Below are 20,147 nucleotides of genomic sequence, written 5' to 3'. Positions count from 1 at the left end.
AGTACGTAAATCCCCTCTACAGGTCAGCAGGCCTTCCCGTGTCCAGGGAGGTGTCAGCAAAGTAACTTCTCATCCACAGAAATGGAATCTTCTAGCTGCCAGCCAGTACCTCTCGGAGCTTCCTACTTATTTTTCTAAGGCTCTAAAGGTGAATTTTCTCCTGCATCGGAGAGCTGGAAGTTAAGCTTAATGTACAAACCTTTATTTTCCAAAGAGGCAGGTTGGCCTTCCTGTATCGACAGACTCCGGAGCTTAGATTTATTACAGAATGGTAATCAGGCAAAAGAATAAATACACTGCATCTTTAATTCATTAATCACCTCGGAAAGCAAAATGAACTACAGTAAAGAAGACAATATGTTTTTCAATGCTGGCGGTGGGGGGAGGAGGGAGTTGGTCTCTCCATAAAATCCAGTTACGAACATCCATTTTGCGTGCAGATTAGAGAACGGAGGCTTTACCTCTGAGGCTGGGAACGAGAGGCCGTCTGCAAAGGAGGTTTGGCAGGACTGGGTGTCTGTGGATGGCCTCCGGTGGACCCTGGTGTCCTCTTCTGGGTTCCTGTTTTAACTTACATCGTGAGCCAAAGGCTGGTCAAGAAACCAGGCGTGGGAGTCAAACAGACCTGGGTTCAAATGCCTACTCCACCTGGAAAACGGAGAGTGCTGGCGTGGGGGTGTGGGACCCTAAGTCACTTACTGCCCTGAGACTGCTCTACCCATGGGATGCAGGTCCCAGAGGTGTTTCGTTTTCCACACATTTCACGTCACCAAATTCCCATTAAAGGAGATCTGTACTAAGGCTGGGAAAAATTTTCTGGGAGCAAAAATGAAACAGAAGTTGTTCTGATCGGCCGCATATACCTGGGTACTTTGGAAGCACCAACTGGCTTGAGAGTCTCGGATCTGGCCTGGAATGCTAGGAGGCTGCCCTATTCCTGCTGTTGTTCCTGAGTCCTGACAACCTGGGAACTAGAAATGAATTGACTTCTCGCCTATCTAACAGACCTGCAGCATCTTAGACTCTTCAAGGGACAGAATAAAGGTCCAGGTAAAGATATAACAGGAAGCCATAATAATAGATCACGTTTATTGACTACTTCTAGGGACTTTGCATAAATTGTCTCTAATCTTCACAACGACCCTTCATGGGTTTACACCTATTACTGTGCCCATTTTACAGGTGAGAAAACGGGTCCATGGAGGTCAAGTCCTTCCGTCAAGTTTACATCACCCAGTGACTCAGCTGGGAGGTTAAGAACTACTACCGTGTAGTAGGCACTTCCTGCCTATTTTGCTTTATCTGTAGGATCTCATTTATTCTTACCAAAAACCTAGAAAAACAAGTCTGACTATTGCTATTTCATTTATGAAGTCCAAAGACGCTCAGAGACTTTAAGCCAGCGTTTCCCAGCCTCCGTACGAATGGCATTTGGACCTGGATGGCACTTTATTGTGGGGGCTGCCCTGTGCCCTGCAGGGTGTTTAGCAACATCCCTGCCCTCCACCCACCAGATGCCAGCAGCACTCAGCCCCCTAAGTCATGACAACCAAAAATGTCTCCAGATGTGGCCAAACGTCCCCTGGGGAGCAAAATCATACCTGCTGCAAACAATGAGGTCATGCAGGCGGGACTGCACGGCTGGGAATGGGACCCCATTCTACCTGACTCCCCCATTAGACTGTTTTCCAAATGCTGTTTTACTTAACTTAGGGCTGAGGGTCTCAAACGTGGCCCCATTGCAGCATCACCTGGGACCTGGTTAGAAATGTACATTCTCAGGCCCCGTCCCCAGACTACCTGAATCAGAAATTTGAGAGATGGGGTCTACTAGCAACTGGAGTTTTAACAAGTCCTTCAGGCAGTCTGGTGCTCACAGAAGCTTGAGACCCAGTGCCTTACAGCAGCGCGTCTTAGCCTTAGCTGTGCATTACAATCACCTGGGGGTCTTTGCAAACAATACTGATGCCCAGGTACCACCTCAGGATTCTGATTCAATTGTTCTGGGTTGGGGCTTAGGCACTAGGATTTTGAAAGTATTCCAGATGATTCTCATGGGGAGCTGAGGTTGAGAACCACCAACCTCAAGCTGCCCCTGGTTCTCCAGGAGGCACGGGTCAAAGTCCAAGTATTAAAATTAAAAACAGTTGAGGTTGGTCCCCTGACCCACCTGTCCGAATCTTGGACAGAAGTGGCAAGAACTGGGTAGTGATTCCCCGCTCTCAGCCTCAAGCCACAGCCCCACACAGCCCAGCTCTTCTCCTCTCATTTTTGGATCCCTCTTTCATCAATTTACCTAAATCTCGAAAGGTTTTGGAAGCTATTTAGCTGGACTGCACCAGCTCAAGAGGTGAAGGAGGTCACTAAAATTGGCAGGTGAATGCTTTGCGTTGTCAGACGTATCTGCAAGGTAACAAAATCACTGATGCAGGAGGAAATGGAATGCACCTCCTCCTTTAACAATATCTAAGCATCCTCCCGGGTCCTAATCCTTCCCTCCAGCCATTGCGTTTAGTCCTACTATTCACCTACGGCTTCTCCGCCCTGGGCAAGTCCATCTCCTCACCATTCTTTGCAAAGTTCAAAGCCACTCCCTCATTAACCTGGCTGTGTCCTCTCCCATTCTGTTCCCCATCACGTGGAACACCCGACCACTTCTTCCTAGATGTCCATAACCTCTCCATTCCCTGAGCCTTCTTCAGTGCCTCCAGTCTCCCCTCCTCCTCTGCTTTTGTGCTACCATCAGAGCAGCAATATGAGGGATGCATCTGATAGATTCCACCCTGCTCTGTTCCATTTCCTTTTTTTGTTTTTTGTTTTTTTCCAACCCGGGCATCTCAAGCAGTGGTGTGCTGCTAAATGTTTAACAACTGGTTCTTTGGCAGAGGATGGAGGCCAGAGAAAGGGGCTAGATTTTTTTTAGCACTTGCATTCCGTGCTGCAAATATTCCCACCATGGCCGATTTCACGCTACCGACGATGTGAAATCACTGAATGTGGAATTGAAAGAGACACATACAACTGGCTCTCGGGAGCCCGCAGGAGTGGGCGCGGCTCGCTCACCAACGACAGTCAGTCCAGCAGACGCCTACGGGGGGTATGTTCTGTTCGATCCCCTGTGCTAAATGCTGAGCAAACGGAGTAAAAGCCACGGGTCCTGGATCAGAATCTAGCGTGGTATAAAGGGAAAAAATGCCTTTCAGAGGGACCTGCCACAGGCAGAGAAAATGGTAAAAGGAAAACAAAAAGGAGGAAGCAGTCAACTTGGACCAACTAGACTACAGGATTGCCTTGAATCCTGGGAAGAAGGATACTCAATGTTTTTGAGCCAAAGGAGACAGAGATATCACTGGCCACTCCTGCTGCCGCCTGAGTGGGGACCACAGCCTGCTGGCATTACACTTAGTAGATGCTGCTCTGACTTGTTCATTTAACCTGTGTAAGAGGAGGCTGGTTCTATCATGCCCACCTAGAAGGGAAGAGACTTTCCCGAAGTCACAAGGCTGGAAGGGTCTGCCACTGATGTCTAGAACACCCTGAGAAATCGCTCAGTGTTTCCAGTGAGGGAAAGCGGTCCTTTGTTATATCAAAGCCTGCTGAGCTGGCATCCGCTTAGAGAAGGACTCCCCAAAAGTATTCAAAGTGGGCTGTAGACGCCCTGGAGCCCTAGGAGGTAGAGAGAGAAGGGCCCAGAACTCGGAGGACCATCTCTTCCCCTAGCATCTTCTCATTTCTCTTTCACCCGCTGATCTCACACAACCTTTCATTTTACAAACACTTCCTCTGCTGAAACAAAATAAAACGAGTTTGAAAACCTCTGGTTTGTGCCAAATCCTGAAATGTATGGAGGTGGTAGCTGAAGCCCGGGCTGCTTCTAGCGGGCATCCCCCCACCTCATATTTTTTTCTACTTTGTTACAGTGTTAGCATACTATGGGAAGAAAATAACTTTGGGGGAATTTTCTGAAAACGTACCCAAGCCGAAGTACCTTCCTCCCAAAAGGAGAACTCTTAAGACTAAATTTTAAGCACACCAGTAACCTCTGCCCCTGGACCAGTGGGTTGGAATCTCCCTATTCTCTGTCCTCTCCTGGGTTCCTGCCAGACGCGTCTGCAGGATTTCCCGGCTCAGCACAGAAAACTTGCCTCAACACCCAGTCAGATGCAGGTTCACCTTGGAAACGCTTGTCCCCTTGTTGGAAACGCTTTTCAACCACATTGGACAAAATCTGTGTTACACAATTTCTCTGCAGGCAGCTTGGCCCCTGCAACAAGTTCAAAGAACTAGGGCTGCAAAATCTACCCCTTTCCTCACCAGCCGGCACCCGACTCACTCTTCATTTTTTTCTTCCAAAGAGAAGACTGCAATGGCATTGCTGTATTTTAACATATAACTCCCAAATTAAGAACTGAAAGAAGAAACACATTTTTCTGTCAATGGCTTAAGGGGATTGCACCTCTAAGCTGCTGCTGGAACTCCCTTAGTCTTTTTTTACATTTGTAGCATTTGGAGCAAGTTGCTGGAGTCAAAGAAAGCAGTGAAATTTCCACAACCAACTTCAAAGCCCCCAAATCCTGCATCAGGGGAGGGGAGCCTGGTAGCCACACCAGAGGGGACCTTTTTCAAAGAGGCCTGTGGAGGAACTTACCAGGCGTTTCTGCTCTGCATCTGCGATTGATGTTAATTAATGACAGACACGTGACCCAATCCCCACATAGTTCTCTGAAACATGCTCCTCCCTCTCTTCCCGCTAACACGTTTGGCTGTGACAATGTGGGTGACACAGAAAAGGGCTAGAATAGAGGGACCGCTGCCAGGGCTCCGTGAACTCATTAACACACAGGAGTCTTTTATCTGGTGGGGAGCGTGGAGTAAGATGGATGGATCAAGAGAAAGGGCTACACCTGGATGGTTTTACCTTCGTAAAAAGGAGTGCTGGGCAGAAGCGGCTTCAGAGAAGGGAAACACACCAACTGTCAGGACACCAGCCACCCTAGCTCATTCCTCTCTCTCGTTTGTTTGTCTTCTGTTTCCGCGCCCGCTTTGGCCTGGACTTGCAGTTTCTTCTCCACGGGACCCCCTCTTTTACCCATCTTGGTCCACGCCCAGGACAACCCTTCCTCCCCAACGCACATACAGAAACACTGCCGCGCTGAATTACGATTTGGTCTGTGAATAGTCTGTGCTATTAGATATTATAAAAGTTAGCCCCCTACGACTGTGTCCAATACACACAGGCTCACAATAGTGTATGAGAGCGCCCGCCACCCCAAGTTCCAGCCCAAAGGAACGGTGATGACTCGGTTATGAGTGAAATGAACTGAGTTTCACGAGATTATTGGCCATTTGTATTTATTTTTTCTAAAAGCTGCCCATTTTCCTATCAGGTTGTTTACCTTCTTTCTTATGAATGTGTAAGAACTCTTCATATTTAAAGAAATTGGGTCTTTGACCATCTTGTGGGTTGCGATTTTCCCCACTTGGTTGTTGGTCTTTTTGATTTTGTTCATGGCGTTTTCCCTATGCAGAGGTTTTAAATGCTTATGTAGTCAGATTTATCAATCCGTTGCTATACAGCATCTGGGCTTTGCCTCAAGCTAAGGAAGATCTTCCCTACCCTAAGTTAAAAAAAAAAAAAAAAAACTAGTTTCTTTTTGCTACTTTTGTAGCTTTTGCCTTCACATATGACCCACACAAAACCACCACCCTCCTCCTTTTCACAAACCCTGTAGCTTTGGGAAAGCCTTTATCAAACAGGACAAGCATTTATTGCTTTTAATTGTCTGTCTGCATCAATAATAAATCTTGAGAGCAAGAGCTGTGCCCTAATTGTTTCTGAATCCTCCAGCACCAAATCCATATTCTAGTGTACAGCAGGTGCAAAATAAGTGTTCGCTGAATTAAATCTTAAAATCTTAACAACGTTGACACCCAACCAGCCAGAGCTAAAGCATCTATTTTCCAGTAGCTCTCCAAAAGAGGACGTTAAGAAATAGGTCTGGTGCAGACTATATTTAACAAGCTGTCCAGGAAAGGAAACTCAGCCCACAAAAGTGTCAAGGAAATGTCGGGATATGGGTTTGTGGAAAAGCTGGGAGAGGATTAAGAGAACAACCTCTCATTCTGACAGACTGCAAAGATGCCGGCCTTCATCATTTAAGGAACTTTTCCTAGGCTCTTGTTCCCTGTTTGTTTGAACACCTGACTCAGGTTCGCCCTGCCACTCTCCCAGGGGGATCTGAGGCAAAGATGCTCCGTGCTGCCCACTGGGACATGGCTGTGCTGGACACAAAAATAAATGAGGCATGAACTCCGGGCTCATAGAGTTGAGAGCCTGAGAGAAGATGAGAAATTTAAAAGGTAATTGTCTTACAAGGTAGAGTGAAGAGGGCCCCCAGAGCGGGCCCGTTTCTGTGTGGCTTGATGCTATGCTTTGGTGGAGAATCAATGTGCCTGACAGCCCGCGATCACACAGCTAGGATAATTCCAGCCAGCGGCATTTTCCTCGGCCCTGTTTCTACCACCACCCCGATCTCCCGCTGACTCGGTGCCTGCTGGTGGTTATGACCAAGAACACAAATGTCTCACTGGCAGCAGCAACAGTGCGTGCAAATGATTTGGACGACGTCTATCTCTGTCACTGGACAGCTAAAGACGTTCTTTTCTTTTCCGTGCATCAGTTTTTAAAAACACCATCCTGTGTTTAAAATCAGCCATTTGCCAGCTCAGAGTCCTCAGTACCTCTCTTGGTTCACACGCGAGGTCCCTGAGGAACTGGTCCCTCAGCTGACTGTGTAGACACAGTCACAGAAGGCCTCCGATTCGAACTCAACTGACCCATTTGCCCAGACACAAGAATTAAAGCCCGGCAGGGCCATCAGGGGAATGCAACCTGCCCAGGTCGCAAGGCTGTTTAGTGGCCAAGGCCGGTGTAAAAAGTGGGGCTTCAGGATATCAACTCGGATTCTTGCTCCCTGTGGGTCTTATCTGACCGCCTTAGCCCTCCTTACAAAAGAGAGAGTTGATGTTAATAGAGGACTGGGAAGGCCTGAGGAAGCAGGAAAAACACAAAGCCATTGTTCATCCTTTTTAATTTTAAACTGGACCTGAAAAACGCTGACTTGTAAGACAATACAATAAAATATGGGAAATTCACCAGCGGCTTCTTCACTTGCTGGGTTTCCATAGCTAACTGTGTTCCTGGACACTTCTCCTAGGCGTTCTCAGTCCTGGTTGTGCATTAGAATCACTGGGAATTAATTTTTTTAAAGAAAATACTGATGCCTGAGCCCCATCAGCCCCTGGAGGTTCTGGTTTAATTGGTCTGGTGCAAGGCATCAACATTTTTAAAAGCCCCAGAGGTGCATCCAAGGCTGACATCCAGTCTCTAGGTTCAGAGTCCTGCTCATGCCCTGATTCTACTTATTCCTATCTCCTTAAGTGATGTTCATGACTCTTGGGTACCAGTTTCCCTCCCCCACATTGGGACACGCCCATCTCCCAATCCCTGTAGAATCCCGTTTGCAGAAAATGTGATTAGGCAGCACCTGGCCTTAAAGACCCACCCCTAGCCAGTGCCGACTCGACCAAAGACAGACACCTCACCAAGGTGAACCAATCAGCTCTCTCCTTGAGAACAGGGCTTCAGAGTTGCTAACCAACCTCTGCTTGGCCGGGGGGTGGCGGTTGGTGAGGGTAGGAATCAAGGGTGCTCCAAAGCAAGAAGGCCTACCTGCTTTCTGTAGGAAGAATGAAGCCTGTGTTCCAACAGAGAAAAGGGAGGAAAGAGGGACAGAATGAGCCCCCATCGCCAACTCTGCTGACCTTCTGTCTTGTATTTCATGCCCTTATATATATCTGTACCCTTAGGAACAGAAACCTGAGGGCAGAGTTTTTATGCCCAAGATGCTAAGAAATAAACAGGCTTTTTCCAGGACCTGAGTCCCTTGGAAGGCTCACCCAATCACAAACGGCCAGGTTGAATTTGACAGAGATGCTGGGTTTTTTAACCAGAGCAGAGGATCCCAAACGGGCATCCTAAAAGCCCACAGGGTGCCCCTGGAGGCAGTAATGATACCCTTGAGCCACTGCTGTCATTGTAAAGACCTGTAGTTTAACCCCCATGATAAGGTTTTCTTTGCCTTTGACTGAATACACATCAATGGAATTATACCACTTCTCTTGCTGATCAGAAGCCCTAGAGCTTTTATAGAGGGCTCTGATTAATAAAACAAACACGCAGGATTACAAATGAATCCTTGAGAACATGGGCTTCATAGGAGGGAATTAGTAAAGGGGTCCTCTGGTAGTAAATAAAATAAAGTCAGGACTTCCTTATCTAGCCAACCATTTTTCAAAACTGCCCTACTGTTATTTCCATGAGATGGCTGATCAGAAAACAGGTTCCATGTTCACAAAAACTGGGAAGATGCTGTTGCCATCCATGTTGCTCCTTCCCCATGGAGGGTCACAATACATATTCTCACATGAAGGCTCTGAGATGGAGGAGAGCAAAATTAAGCACTTAACTTGGTCTAATCCATACTTTCCCTAAATTATTTGGCCACAGAACTTCCCAAGCACACCTCTTAAAAATTTTTTTTAGTGCTGGTGGTATTTTTTCAGGGGAGGGCAGATAAACTACACTTCCAGGTTCCTCTCCTTTTTCTAATTGGGACAACGCTTATTTTAAAGCAGACGGAAGGTGTCCACTATCATAATCACAAAGTTATTCTAAAACAAATCAAAGCTTGCACAGTGTCAAGGTCAAAATTTTATTCCATCTAGTACCGCTCAGGACCAAGTATGGCAGGACACTCACCCTATGCCTACGCCAGGAGCTTTACATACATCATCGTATTTAATCCTTTGCGAGAGCCTTTAAGGAATCATCCCTATTTTACAGATGCAGAAACTGTGTATTCTTTTTCATGTGACTACAGATTTTGCTGACAACTTTTCATTAAGTGGGGCTTTCAATGGAGTGATTTAACGCTGATTTATCTTTACCATCCAGCAATTTCCTGAGTGTCAATTGTGCAGCTGACACTTTACACATTACAGGGTATTAAGGAAATGTACCATCTATTATTTTTTAAATGCTCTTGAAATGACAATCTTTATCTTTGAGTAGGAAGAGGCTGCTCCGTTACCTACCACAATCAAAACCACAGAATCATTTGTTTTTAGAGCCAGAGGGGTCCTTAGGGTCAAGATCATGAGAAGTACTAGCCCCGACCTTCTAGATCCTTCTCAGGTTATACTGCATTTTCTTCTAGGTGTCACTCAACCCCACTCAGAAAAAGATGGCCGAGGAGAAGGCAACTAAGCTCGCGCTACATGTGCTGAGGTTGAACCCTGAGCTCTTTAACGGGGAAGGAGAGAATGAGGTGGTTGAGGCAGGGGTGGCATGGTGTCTAGCTAGAAACATCTGCATGACTGTGGTGTAGGGTCAAATCATATCCGAATTGCTTTGTGCCTGAGTTTCCACATCTCTATGAAGGGGATTAAAGTATCTGCCCCTCCAGTTGTTGTGAGGATCAAAGATGACATAGGTCCTGGCTACCAGGAGATGCTCGATCAATGGCAGCTGTCGTCATCATGGTCTATGAGGCTTTGGATGACCTCCAAAGGGCAGGGCTGGGTGGAACCTCACGCTCTTCAGCTCCATGGAAGTTATCTCTAATTCCTGACCAATGGGTACCACCCCAAAGTGACCAGAAGAAATCGTGACTATCAACTCTGCATTAAATATAAAAAAAAAAAAACACAATTCTCATAGTCTCTATAACTTCAGAGTTAGAGGGGGAAAAACAAGTCACCAGCTTGAAGCCTAGCTCATTTCTGAAATCCCTGAGAAGTGGAAGAGGAAAATAAACTCTGTACACGTTTGATAAAATACACACACGTTTTAGTAACCAATATGTATGTCTACTGCCCCTTCTCCTACATGTTCCTCTTCCTTTTGGTGATCTCTGCAGAAAATGAACTCCAAATAACCTGTGACTCAGTCTCCCCAACATCTTAGTTACATGAGAGGGCATTCTGGTTTTAGATGTATGTCTCTGGTACCTTTGTAAAAATATTTTCTAGTTTCAGAAAATAAGACCCGCTACTGAGCAAACTGCAGGCAGAAGATCTCCGTTGAAAAAAAAATTCATATTTCAATTAATGTGATAATCTGGTTTTGATTTAAAATGATCACTTGTTTTGCCAACATGCATAAATGTCCTTCTTTCATTAAACATATTACTGTACCCCTAGTACGTGTTGTGTGTGTTGTGTTTCTAATTTATAGAATACTTCTTATTTTTGTATTTTATTTTACTGGAATGTTTTAGGGTGTGTTTGTTTAGGTTTACGCCAGGAAACCTTCTATTTTGCCCCAATGACTGACCCACACCAATCTCTCCTAGGGAGTAATGAACCCCAAGTCTCAAGGCCTGGGGCTTAGGGATGCTGATAGCTATATTGATACCTATGATCAATTTCATCTCCATTTACACACAATGTATCATTTTTCAAATGTAAAGAATTGATTGTGTAGTGTCTTATTTCTAGGTAGAATTCTACTCCCCTCTTCATTTCTCATATTAACAACTTAACACTTAGAGTTGGAAAGACAGACAAGGAACTCTATAATGAGAAAACTTCAGGACTCCCCCAAATAAATAACTCTTGGCTTCAATGTGACAAATATGAAACAGGGTTTGATGTTCAAAGCCTTTCAAAAAACTAGACTTCCAGGTTCAAACCCAACCAACCGGAGAAATAAAGGGCTAATACTAATCACAAATTATTTTTTTCCTTTAAAAAAGTAATTAAAAACAGGAGATGGAATAAATATTTCAGGCGACCAGCAGCAAAATGGGAAAATACCATGTGTTTGGAGTTTTAGTGCCCTCTGAGTACAGAAATTTATTTGCAGCAAGCAGAAAATAGACAGCAAGCATAAAAATACAGCAAGGTCCCCCTAGCAAAATTATTTATCAAGCTAACAAGGGAGGGACCCTTCTAGTAACAACAAGCCGGCGAGGAAAAGACATAGCTTTATATTTTACCTTTGGGTTAGCAACCCAGTAAAAATGCCAACTGACAAGCACTTCACATAAACATTTCTTTCTAAATGAGCTTCCTTGTTAGAAGAAAAGAAAAAAAAAGTCTTTCTAGCCAAGGCACACTATAGCTCACGGACAGAGAATTCAAGCATGTATACGCTGACTCTTTAGGGCCAAAATGACATAACTGAAAAAATAAGTTAACGTGAAGGACGAACGGAGTTTACAAAACAAATTCAAAGTTCATTAAAGAGAATATGCTTATATTCTTATCAGGGTGTCCTCATACTTGCATGTTGACAGTCACAGGTTTGTAAGATGCTTTTTCAGGGCTAGCTTAAGAGCCTCCAGTAAAAAATACACACATATATTCATATACACAGATATATATGTACTGACATTGCCTCTACTGTACAAGCCTCACTGCTATATTTTTTCAAATATTTATTTTACCAGCAAAACCCCACAGTCAGATTTTACAGTTTAACGATACCAAACTTTGATTATAAATTACAGGTCACTTTATTGCAGCTTGCAACAGCCAAAAAGAAAAAGAAAAGAAAAAAAAAAAGAAGAAGAAGAAAAGAAAGAAAGAAAGAGAAATTAAGAAAGGAATGAAGGAAGGAAGGAAGAGGGGGCAGAACCCTCAAGCTGAAACCAGCCATTGGCCTGATCTCAAATTTTAAAGAAACAGTAAAAAGATGCAGTCTCAGAATAATTGCGTCCTCAATACCTTGGCAAGTAACACCTGATGAATTCACAGTGAAATCACACGCTTGGATCCCATCTTTCCTAAATTGAAGCATCTGATCTGTTAACCGTGGCAAATACGGGAAGGGGCCTTTTTTATTGTATTAGGAAATGATGCTGAAGAGGATACAGAATCTGACCGACACTGTAAAATGCTGAGTAAAGACAGACAGAAGCATGTGTGGGCTCTGCAGCCCCCATCCCCACCCCTCATCTCCCGCCACCACAGTCCCCACCAGGGCCCTGAAAAACACACATTTCTCAACAACCGGGATGGAAAGGTTTTCATTACTCATACCAGCTGGCTCGAATAAAAGAGGAGGAAAAATCAATCAATCAATCAATCAATCAATCAATCGAAATCCTTCCTTACTTTTTTTTCCTCTCCGGAGCCGGGCGACTGTCACCGCGCTGCTGGGAAAGCTCCAAGCTCTGGAGGACAAGGGAACCCTCTGCTCTGGGGTAGGTACCTGCTTGTAAAGCCCAAAGGCTCCAACTCAAGTCCTCCCCCCTGAGTTTGAGAGCTGGGCCTATTAGCCGCCCACAAAGGTGTAAGGAGGGTTTACCGCGTGAGTCACGTGCTATTTTGCTACACTGACCTTTGGGCTTTTTACACTAGGGCTTTCAGGATGCTACAAACTAAGCAAAGATCGGAGCCAACACAGGTAACATTCTAATTAACCAGGTTCCCCAGGGAGACTAGAGTGTTTTGAACACATCCCATTTTTACCAAGTTTTATCGCCAACAGCTAAGCTGGGGGAGACTTTGAAAAGCCGCGAGAGTTCCGGTTGCAAAGGCTGCACTAGACCAGGAGAGCAGCGAGCACGCGGGAAGGCCGTGCATCCTGGGAAACAAGGGGATGCCACGGGGCCTCGCGTGCGCATGCGTGGTGAATCTCCAGTGGCTGCCAGCGAGGATGGGGGTGGGGGGGGAGCTGGGAGCTCTCCGCCTTGGGCCACAGAGCCGCCCTGAGGTATCCAGACATCCTGTCCTTGTCCCAAACTGTCGCTCCTTCCCTGAAAGGGGGAACTCGGGCTCCAAACACGCCTGTTAAAGCAGGCACACTTTCCTTCTACTGTGCAGTGGTGAGGAACTGCTTCCAGGCTTTAAAAGGAGAAAAAGAAAAAAATAATGAAAACAAAAAGTCTGGGAAAACTGAATAACACATAAACAAAATAGCCTTTGAGCATCAGGACAGAGCTGCCAGTAGGCACTACCCACTGGGGCAAAGAATGAAACAGCGGTTCTCAACTGGGGTCCAGGAAGGTCAAAATGAGTTTAGAGATGTCTGCTCCCTCCTGGCGACCCTTGCCGCTGGGGGATGAGAGGGGCCAGGGCTCCTGTCCAGCAGACTCACCTGGCCTTCTGAAAAGCAGGGCAGGATTTCCAACACTATCAAAGCGTGCACCCTAAGATTTTTTGAAAGGACTTCAAAGGCTCCATTAGAAAGGTGGCGGGCGGGGGGTGGGGGGGGGCTAAATAAGGAAGAGAAAATTTAAAAGAAAACAAAATTCTACTTTGCATGCAAAATTATCAGCCGAGTAAGAGACGCTTCCCCCGCCGTTTCCTGTACATCAGGAATGAACCTTATTTTAAAACACAAACAAGCCAGAGGCACAGCATCGCAATATAGACCCAAGCCCTTTAATTAACCACCATCTGTAACAAACGCTGTCCATTCTGATTAACTTTGGGCCGGGGGAGGGGGTTCAACCCTGGTGTCAGAATCTCTTTAAATAATTGCACACCCCCCCCCCCCCCCCAATCAAGAGTCAGCTTGGCTGCTGGCAGGAGCCAGGGAAGAAGAAAAGAAACTTTATCTGTAGAACCCAATTTAAAGGAGGCATGACCTCAGGGGCAATTTCAGATCAGTTAAATTCTCACCTCCACTGCCTACCTGCTAGCAAATGAAGTTACTGTGCTTTTCCATAGACGGAAAGGACTAAAAAGAAATCCTCACTTGCTGCATGTGGGTGACCCTTTATTAGAGGATGGATGCTTGCTGAGGGAATGGCAAAAACAAACTCCCTTCCTCTCTTTTTCTGTCCTTTTCACCTCACCAGTGATGAAGGTGTAGGATGCGCCCCTGGCTTGTTAATTAGGTGTTAATATCTTCCAGCAGCATATACTGGAGGTCAGAGCTGTGCTGTCTCCAGTGGCAATGACCCTGATTCCCACAGCTGGTTTGATGTTCCCACTCAACACCTGACACTTCCTCCCCCCTCCCGGCTCCCTATTAGTTCCCATCTGAAATTATATAAATGCCAATAGCTTTATTATATTTCCTGTAGACACTGGAAAGAGAGGCACTCCGAATTTTCCCACTGGCTTACCCTTGTCCCAGCGTTTTCCAAATATTCTCCCCTGCCCCAACAAAAAAGGAGACCAAAAACATAAAAAAAAAAATAAAAAAAAAAAAAGCAAAACCAACCCTTCTGCATAGCTCATTTATTGCAGGTAATTTCATTAGGTGCCAGGAAAAGCAAAAAAAAAAAAAAAGGTGGACACTAAATAACTTTACAGTAATTTTTGGATCGAGCAAATGAAAGACTCAGCAATCGGCAGGCGAGGAGGGTTTCAACATTGGCATCTGTGAATGGCAGCAATACATCTGAAATTTTGGCAGGTGACTGAATGTGCACTTTTAGAAAGAAAGCTCTTTACCGAAGCATCATTTTGTTTTAAATAACTAGTGCTATACTCAAGCAAATATTCCTTCTTCCTCCCCCACCCCCACAAATGCATCATGTTTCTTTCTTTAAGGCAGCCCCTTCAATAGCATCCTAACCTTGACTGAAAATAATGTGAGTTCATTAAGCTGGTTGCCCTGTACCTGCTTGGCCGTAATGAATTGATTAAATCTGCTCACTAGTGGGCCAGTGTCTACAGAAGGGAGAACATTAGGCAGCCTTGTATGGAAAGGGGGTTGGGGTGGTTTGGCAGGAACATAATCTAAATAAACAGACAAAAACAACAATCAGGTAAGGTAAGTCCCAGTAATAAAACACTTTCAACAGAATTATTTTCCCTTCTTTTCTCAGTGCCAACAAATACAGTGATGTAATTTGCTTAAGACATCCTCATGGAATCTGCGATGGGCTGGTCCGCTCTCCAAATCTGCATGCCAGACAGCATCCTACTTCTTGCTGTCTTCCAGGACGGGGCATTTACCCTAAAAACTGAGTACTGAGAAGCCTGAGGGGTCTGCAGTGAAGCCGGAGTCAAGACCAGCCACTGTTCTCACGTGGGCTTTTCAAACGGAGGCACCGAAAAATGAAAACTTACGGTCTGAGTTTGCATATGGCCTTTGCATGAGAACACCTGATTCACCGTTTCTGTTAAAATATTTTGATGGACTCTGCAAGGGAAATACGGTTACGACATCTTTAATTTTATGTTTGAATTAAATAGCTGTGCTCAGGCACCCACACTGACACTGGGTGTCGGGAAACCATGCTTGCATTTTATTTCTGGATGATTACGGGCAACATGGGAGGACGCATTATACAAAATGGAAACGAGATTTCAGAGTCCTTTTACTGTGTTTTTTGTTTATATCCCAGTTCATAACAGAGTAAAGCCTTCCTTACACTGGTTTGAATTCACATCGGCATAGGTAGAGTCAGGATAAAATATATCCGCTCAGCTAATTGTGAGACTAGGAAAAAAAACAACAAAGCAAAAACAAACTGATGGGTACTTAGAACCTGGGAAGAGCTGTTTATACTAGTCCCATAAGGAAACTCCCACAGGTGACAGGAAAACTACCAACAGGCCTCTCCCCTATGTACAAGTGTCCCACCTGCCCTGCCCCAAGGCAGCTCTGTTAAGGCCCGGTTGCATCCAGATGGGTCTTAGCCAGTGTCAGGAACATCTGTAATGGGCAGAGCATACACATCAGCAGGCTGAGGTCCACCACCATCCCCTGAAATTAGTGTTTCGACACACAAGATGAAAGAGCATGTATTAAAGGTCTGCTTTCAATTTTAGTGCAAATCACGAGTAGTTGTGTTATCTCCTTCTGACAATTCATGCTAAGAGACAGCCTCTAAGGTGAATTCCAAAGCCACCCTTGGCCTTAGGGTCAAGCAGCACCATCACTTGTTTCCATGGCAATGATGCTAACATCACACCTGTCCCAGGGATATTACCATGGAGAAAATGACATCAAATAGCAGTGTGGGATTGTCTCTGTAGATCGTCATGTTAGAAGATGTTCCTTAGAAGGCACAACCTTGATAAATCATGCACTTGGGGAGACTTGCATATGTTAGGCTGAAACATGCAGTAATGGAAAATATAGGATCAAGGGATGCTACGGAAATGGAGAATTTAATCTTTTTGTGATACCAGTTAGGATGACTATTTTGTAATATGCCCCAAGAACCATAATATAATCTAGACTGTGTTTCTGAGAATAAATAAAAGGTAATTAAATGCCTCCCCAAATGGCTTGTGATATAATTCTCACACTCTAGCCGAGAAAATTGCCAGAAATAAGCCACAAAGTTGAACACAGTGGAACTCAGCAAGAAAGCAGAAAGCTAGTGGTTCCCCACTTTTGGCTTCCAGGACTGAAATCTCTTAACGAAAGTGACTTTCTAGAAATAAACTAAGTAATTCTCCCAAGAGTATCAAGCATTGAACTTTTCATATATCAGCTTATAATATCTAATATCACAGAGAAACTTTGAGGAATTGTCCTCTTCCCCAAATTCCCCATCTGGCCAAGTGCCTTTCTCTTCCTCGCCCTCACCTGTCAATCATGTTCACAGCTGAAATTTGATTTCTCTCCCACCAGTAACCTAATATGAAATATTACCAAGGGGGTCAAGACCCGTGTGAACCTTGCCTTAAAAGTTCATTAACTCTTTGCTCAAAATGGATGGTTTCAATGTAACAAAACCTGCCCGGTGGGTCTAGATCATCATATTTAATAGATGGCTTTCAAACTGCAATTATAAAGACAGGGATAAAAGAAAGGAATAAAAAGGAAAGGAATAAAGTCTTGGTACGGCATGCACACACAAGGACACAAATTAATCCCAAGGGTATACACTTAGTTAAAATCTACATATGAGAGCTATTAAAGAAAATGTTAATTTTGTTTAAGGCTAGGAAAGAAATCGTGTTAAATATTCACAGTCCAGTTATTCAAAAACTCTCCTCATAGCAGCGTGTAAAGTCAGCAATCAGATACCATCTTTGAATAGGGGGGAAAAATGTGGGTCTGTTTTCTGACATCCTCAATTCACTGGATTCTTAAAGCGTCTCTTTTGTAAAGAGGAGCCATTTGACAGTGTGACAAACCAAAAGCTGTATTTCATGCAAATTTCTCAGCAAGCAAATTTAATAAAAAAAAAAAATCAAACTTCATTCCATTAGCCAATAAGAGGTAACAGGAATACATAAAACAATAACACTAAATAATTATTGGTGTAAGAGTGTTGGTCTAGCTCTCTAAACCAAGAGGATTCATAATTAAATTCACCCTGGGATCCTTGTCATTGAAAACCAATTTAAATAGCTTCATTTCATTTTTTTTCATAGGTGAAAATCAGATTTCTGCCTCCCACCCTCCTTCTGCCTACATTTGAAGTGGAGAGTGGCTCCAAATTCACATTTGGACACAGAAGGGGGGACATAATGTGCTTTGAAATGACACTAAATTTTCCAAATGTGAGTATGGAGTGAATTATAAGAGACTGTAAATTTGGAATGTTTATGAGGCCCCGGGTGAAGCCGGCCAACGGCCATGGGTGCTAATTGTACAGATTCACCCCAATTGTCTGACATTCCAGTAGAAAGATGAGTCACAAGACATGCTCGTTAAGGCTAAAGATCGGAGTTCTACGCGAACTGGATGAGTACTCTGTACACCACACCTACATCGTGAAATCAATATAGAAATGCATGCATGCTGGTCTCACACACACTGCATCCGTCTCTTCAGCATCTGGTATCACCATTTATGTACAAGTGAAACACAAGTAATAAAACTACTACAGCAGCAGACGTTCACCCCTCAAGAATGATCAGCATTCCTCGCTTGCTTTGCTTGCTTGCTTTCTCCCTCACGGAAAATGCACTAGAACAAGCACATGCAAATCAGAAATCAAGATGTACCTCTTTGACTTCAGGCAACAGGATTTTTCACATCACTGATGTAGAGGATTCCCTTGGGTACCTGATTTAGTAAATATATTAAAATAAACAAAGGGTCATTAATAACCACGAAGAGGGCTTTAGGAGGACAGTATGTTCAAGGCAGCCTAACTAGCTATGGAAAGGGCAGAACAAGACCAAAAGAAGAGTGGTTTAGGTCCACGTGCTTTGGCATCCTGCTGTCAGCCCTGCCAGAGGAAGGGTTCCCATGGAAGAGAAAGGCGTGTGTTGCTGTGTCAAGGCCCCCTCCACTCTTGCTCCGGTCCTAGGGAGGCGGAGAGAGGGATGCCCACTGGCCTGGTATCTGGATAAGCTTTGAAGTTGTCCTCAGTTCAGAGAACCAAGGGATTCGGGCTTCACAGTGGAGGAAGATGTGAATGGTCTCTGATGGGTGTCTGTCACGTGTTCGCAGACTGCCCATCCCACAGGGAACCAAACTGGTCCAGCTTTCCCTGCCTCTCTGTTAGGGCCCGTTTCTCTTCCATCTTCCCCCCTCCTCCTTCGTTGCCCTGGTCTCTTCTGCCAGTACTGCTGGCCTTAATTGCAGATGTTCTCTTAACAAATAGAACCATTTAGAGACCACCTTTTTATTTATTAACTCCCTCTCTGTTTAAATTAGTAGCAGGGAATGCTTAGAGCAGTAATATGAAAATGAGGTTGCTTTAAAAAAAAGTCTTTTTGCTTCACAGTGAATAACAAAGCACCGTAATTCAAAGTAGTTAGCTTTCTATGGTTCAAAAACCCCTTATTGCTATTAGCTGTACTAATGTAAGTGGCAAAATAATTATCATTTACTGTACGGAGTCCAATATTTTCCAGACAGCAGTTTAATAACAAAGCAGACCTGTCATTTCTCCCTATAGTTAGCCATACTCTACAAGTTCACTGTCAAAATATATTTAAAATCTAATTTAAAAAATTCAACATGGTTACAGCAAATCTGTGTACAATAACTGCGATAAACCAGTAAGTCAATCTAATTTTTTTTCCAACGTGGAGATTCAGTTATTCTTTAATCTGCCCCACTTTCATTTGAATTACTTTACGACTGGTGTGAAAAAATACATGCAAGGCATACACCTGCTGAAATCTGCAGGCTGCTGTAACTGACATAGAATCTTTTACTTAAATTTTCATTCAGCATAACTCTCTAATTTTTACAATACCCTTTACATAGTCTGACTATGCATTAAAATACTCAGATAAACACATCTGTACTTGTATCTGTCAGAGTTGCCCCAAATACATTATAGGCTTTCATCCACATTTCATGTTAGAAATGCTTTTAAAATGTTATGGCACAAAATACTCTTTTTCATGTCAGAGTATACACTAATCTTTCGCCAAATATATTATTTCTATACCAAAAAAAAAAGGGGGGGGGGAGAAACATACTGAAGTTATAAAACGTGGAAGTGTTATCCATGATATCAATTGTTCTCCAAGTTCAAATGGCTAATCTCAAAAAAACAAACAAAAAACAAAACAAAACAAAAAACTTCCCATATAAGGTTACTTTAAAAAAAAATCTTTAGGAACAACAGATTCTTTTAGAAACGCGAGTGAATAGAGTTTAAAAGCTTAAGAGATTGTGGAGGGAATATTTTTGTAATTCCTTTGGGGCACTGCAAACATGTTAAGCTTCTGCAAGGAATATTTACATGAGATCATAGACTTGTGAGGCATTTCTCAATTTTAGAACAATATTACAAAGCAATAATTGCACAGAGACTTTGCAAAATGCCCCTTTGCCTTCCTGACCAGCTCATTGATAGCCTCTGTTATTTTTGGAGAAAAAGAATCAGGCCTCATTAAATGCGATATTTGGCATCTTGCCTGAAATCTCATAAAGTAGATGTCCTTTTTAGATCATTGGTGTCATTTTCCTCAAGATGACCTCTATTCTCTGGCCACCTGGGGAACCCATCCTGTTATCAAGGCATCTACTTTCAAAAGCAGGAAAGAGAGAGATTCTGTTTGCACACCTGAATAGGGTGCAAAAGCCACTGCTGTTTTCTGCTCTCATCACCTTCACCCAGGCTAGTCATTGGGGAACAGCGGCGGGGGCGAGGGAGTCTCACGGGGACTAGGAGAGATTTTCCAGCTGGACCACGATGGTGTAGTCCAAGCCAGATGTCTGCCAGCACAGAGCCTCGAACAGTGAGCGGGATCTA

At 44.1% G+C, this 20,147-nt stretch overlaps 1 protein-coding gene across 7 annotated transcripts in view; it reads right to left on the bottom strand.

The window, feature by feature from the left end:
- Window positions 1–20,147, bottom strand: part of MAF (MAF bZIP transcription factor) — a 366,703-nt gene that overhangs the window by 335,473 nt on the left and 11,083 nt on the right. For 4 of the 7 annotated variants that reach the window (XR_009049780.1, XR_009049781.1, XM_057713316.1 and 1 more), the window contains exon 2: window positions 17,935–17,995. The exons of 2 other annotated variants lie outside the window; for them this stretch is intronic. Coding sequence is in view for 3 of the 5 variants with exons in the window: in XM_057713316.1 (XP_057569299.1) it covers window positions 17,962–17,995 (34 nt within the window). In the remaining 2 variants the exon portion in view is untranslated. Of the gene's footprint in view, window positions 1–10,354; window positions 15,683–17,934; window positions 17,996–20,147 lie in introns of those variants that run through there. One more of the 7 variants, XM_057713317.1, reaches the window with a different exon arrangement.

This window comes from Hippopotamus amphibius, chromosome 16 (assembly GCF_030028045.1).
Source record: "Hippopotamus amphibius kiboko isolate mHipAmp2 chromosome 16, mHipAmp2.hap2, whole genome shotgun sequence".
Taxonomy (NCBI): domain Eukaryota; kingdom Metazoa; phylum Chordata; class Mammalia; order Artiodactyla; family Hippopotamidae; genus Hippopotamus; species Hippopotamus amphibius.
The sequence above is the reverse complement of the archived record's forward strand: the minus strand, read 5'-3'. Positions and strand labels throughout refer to the sequence as shown.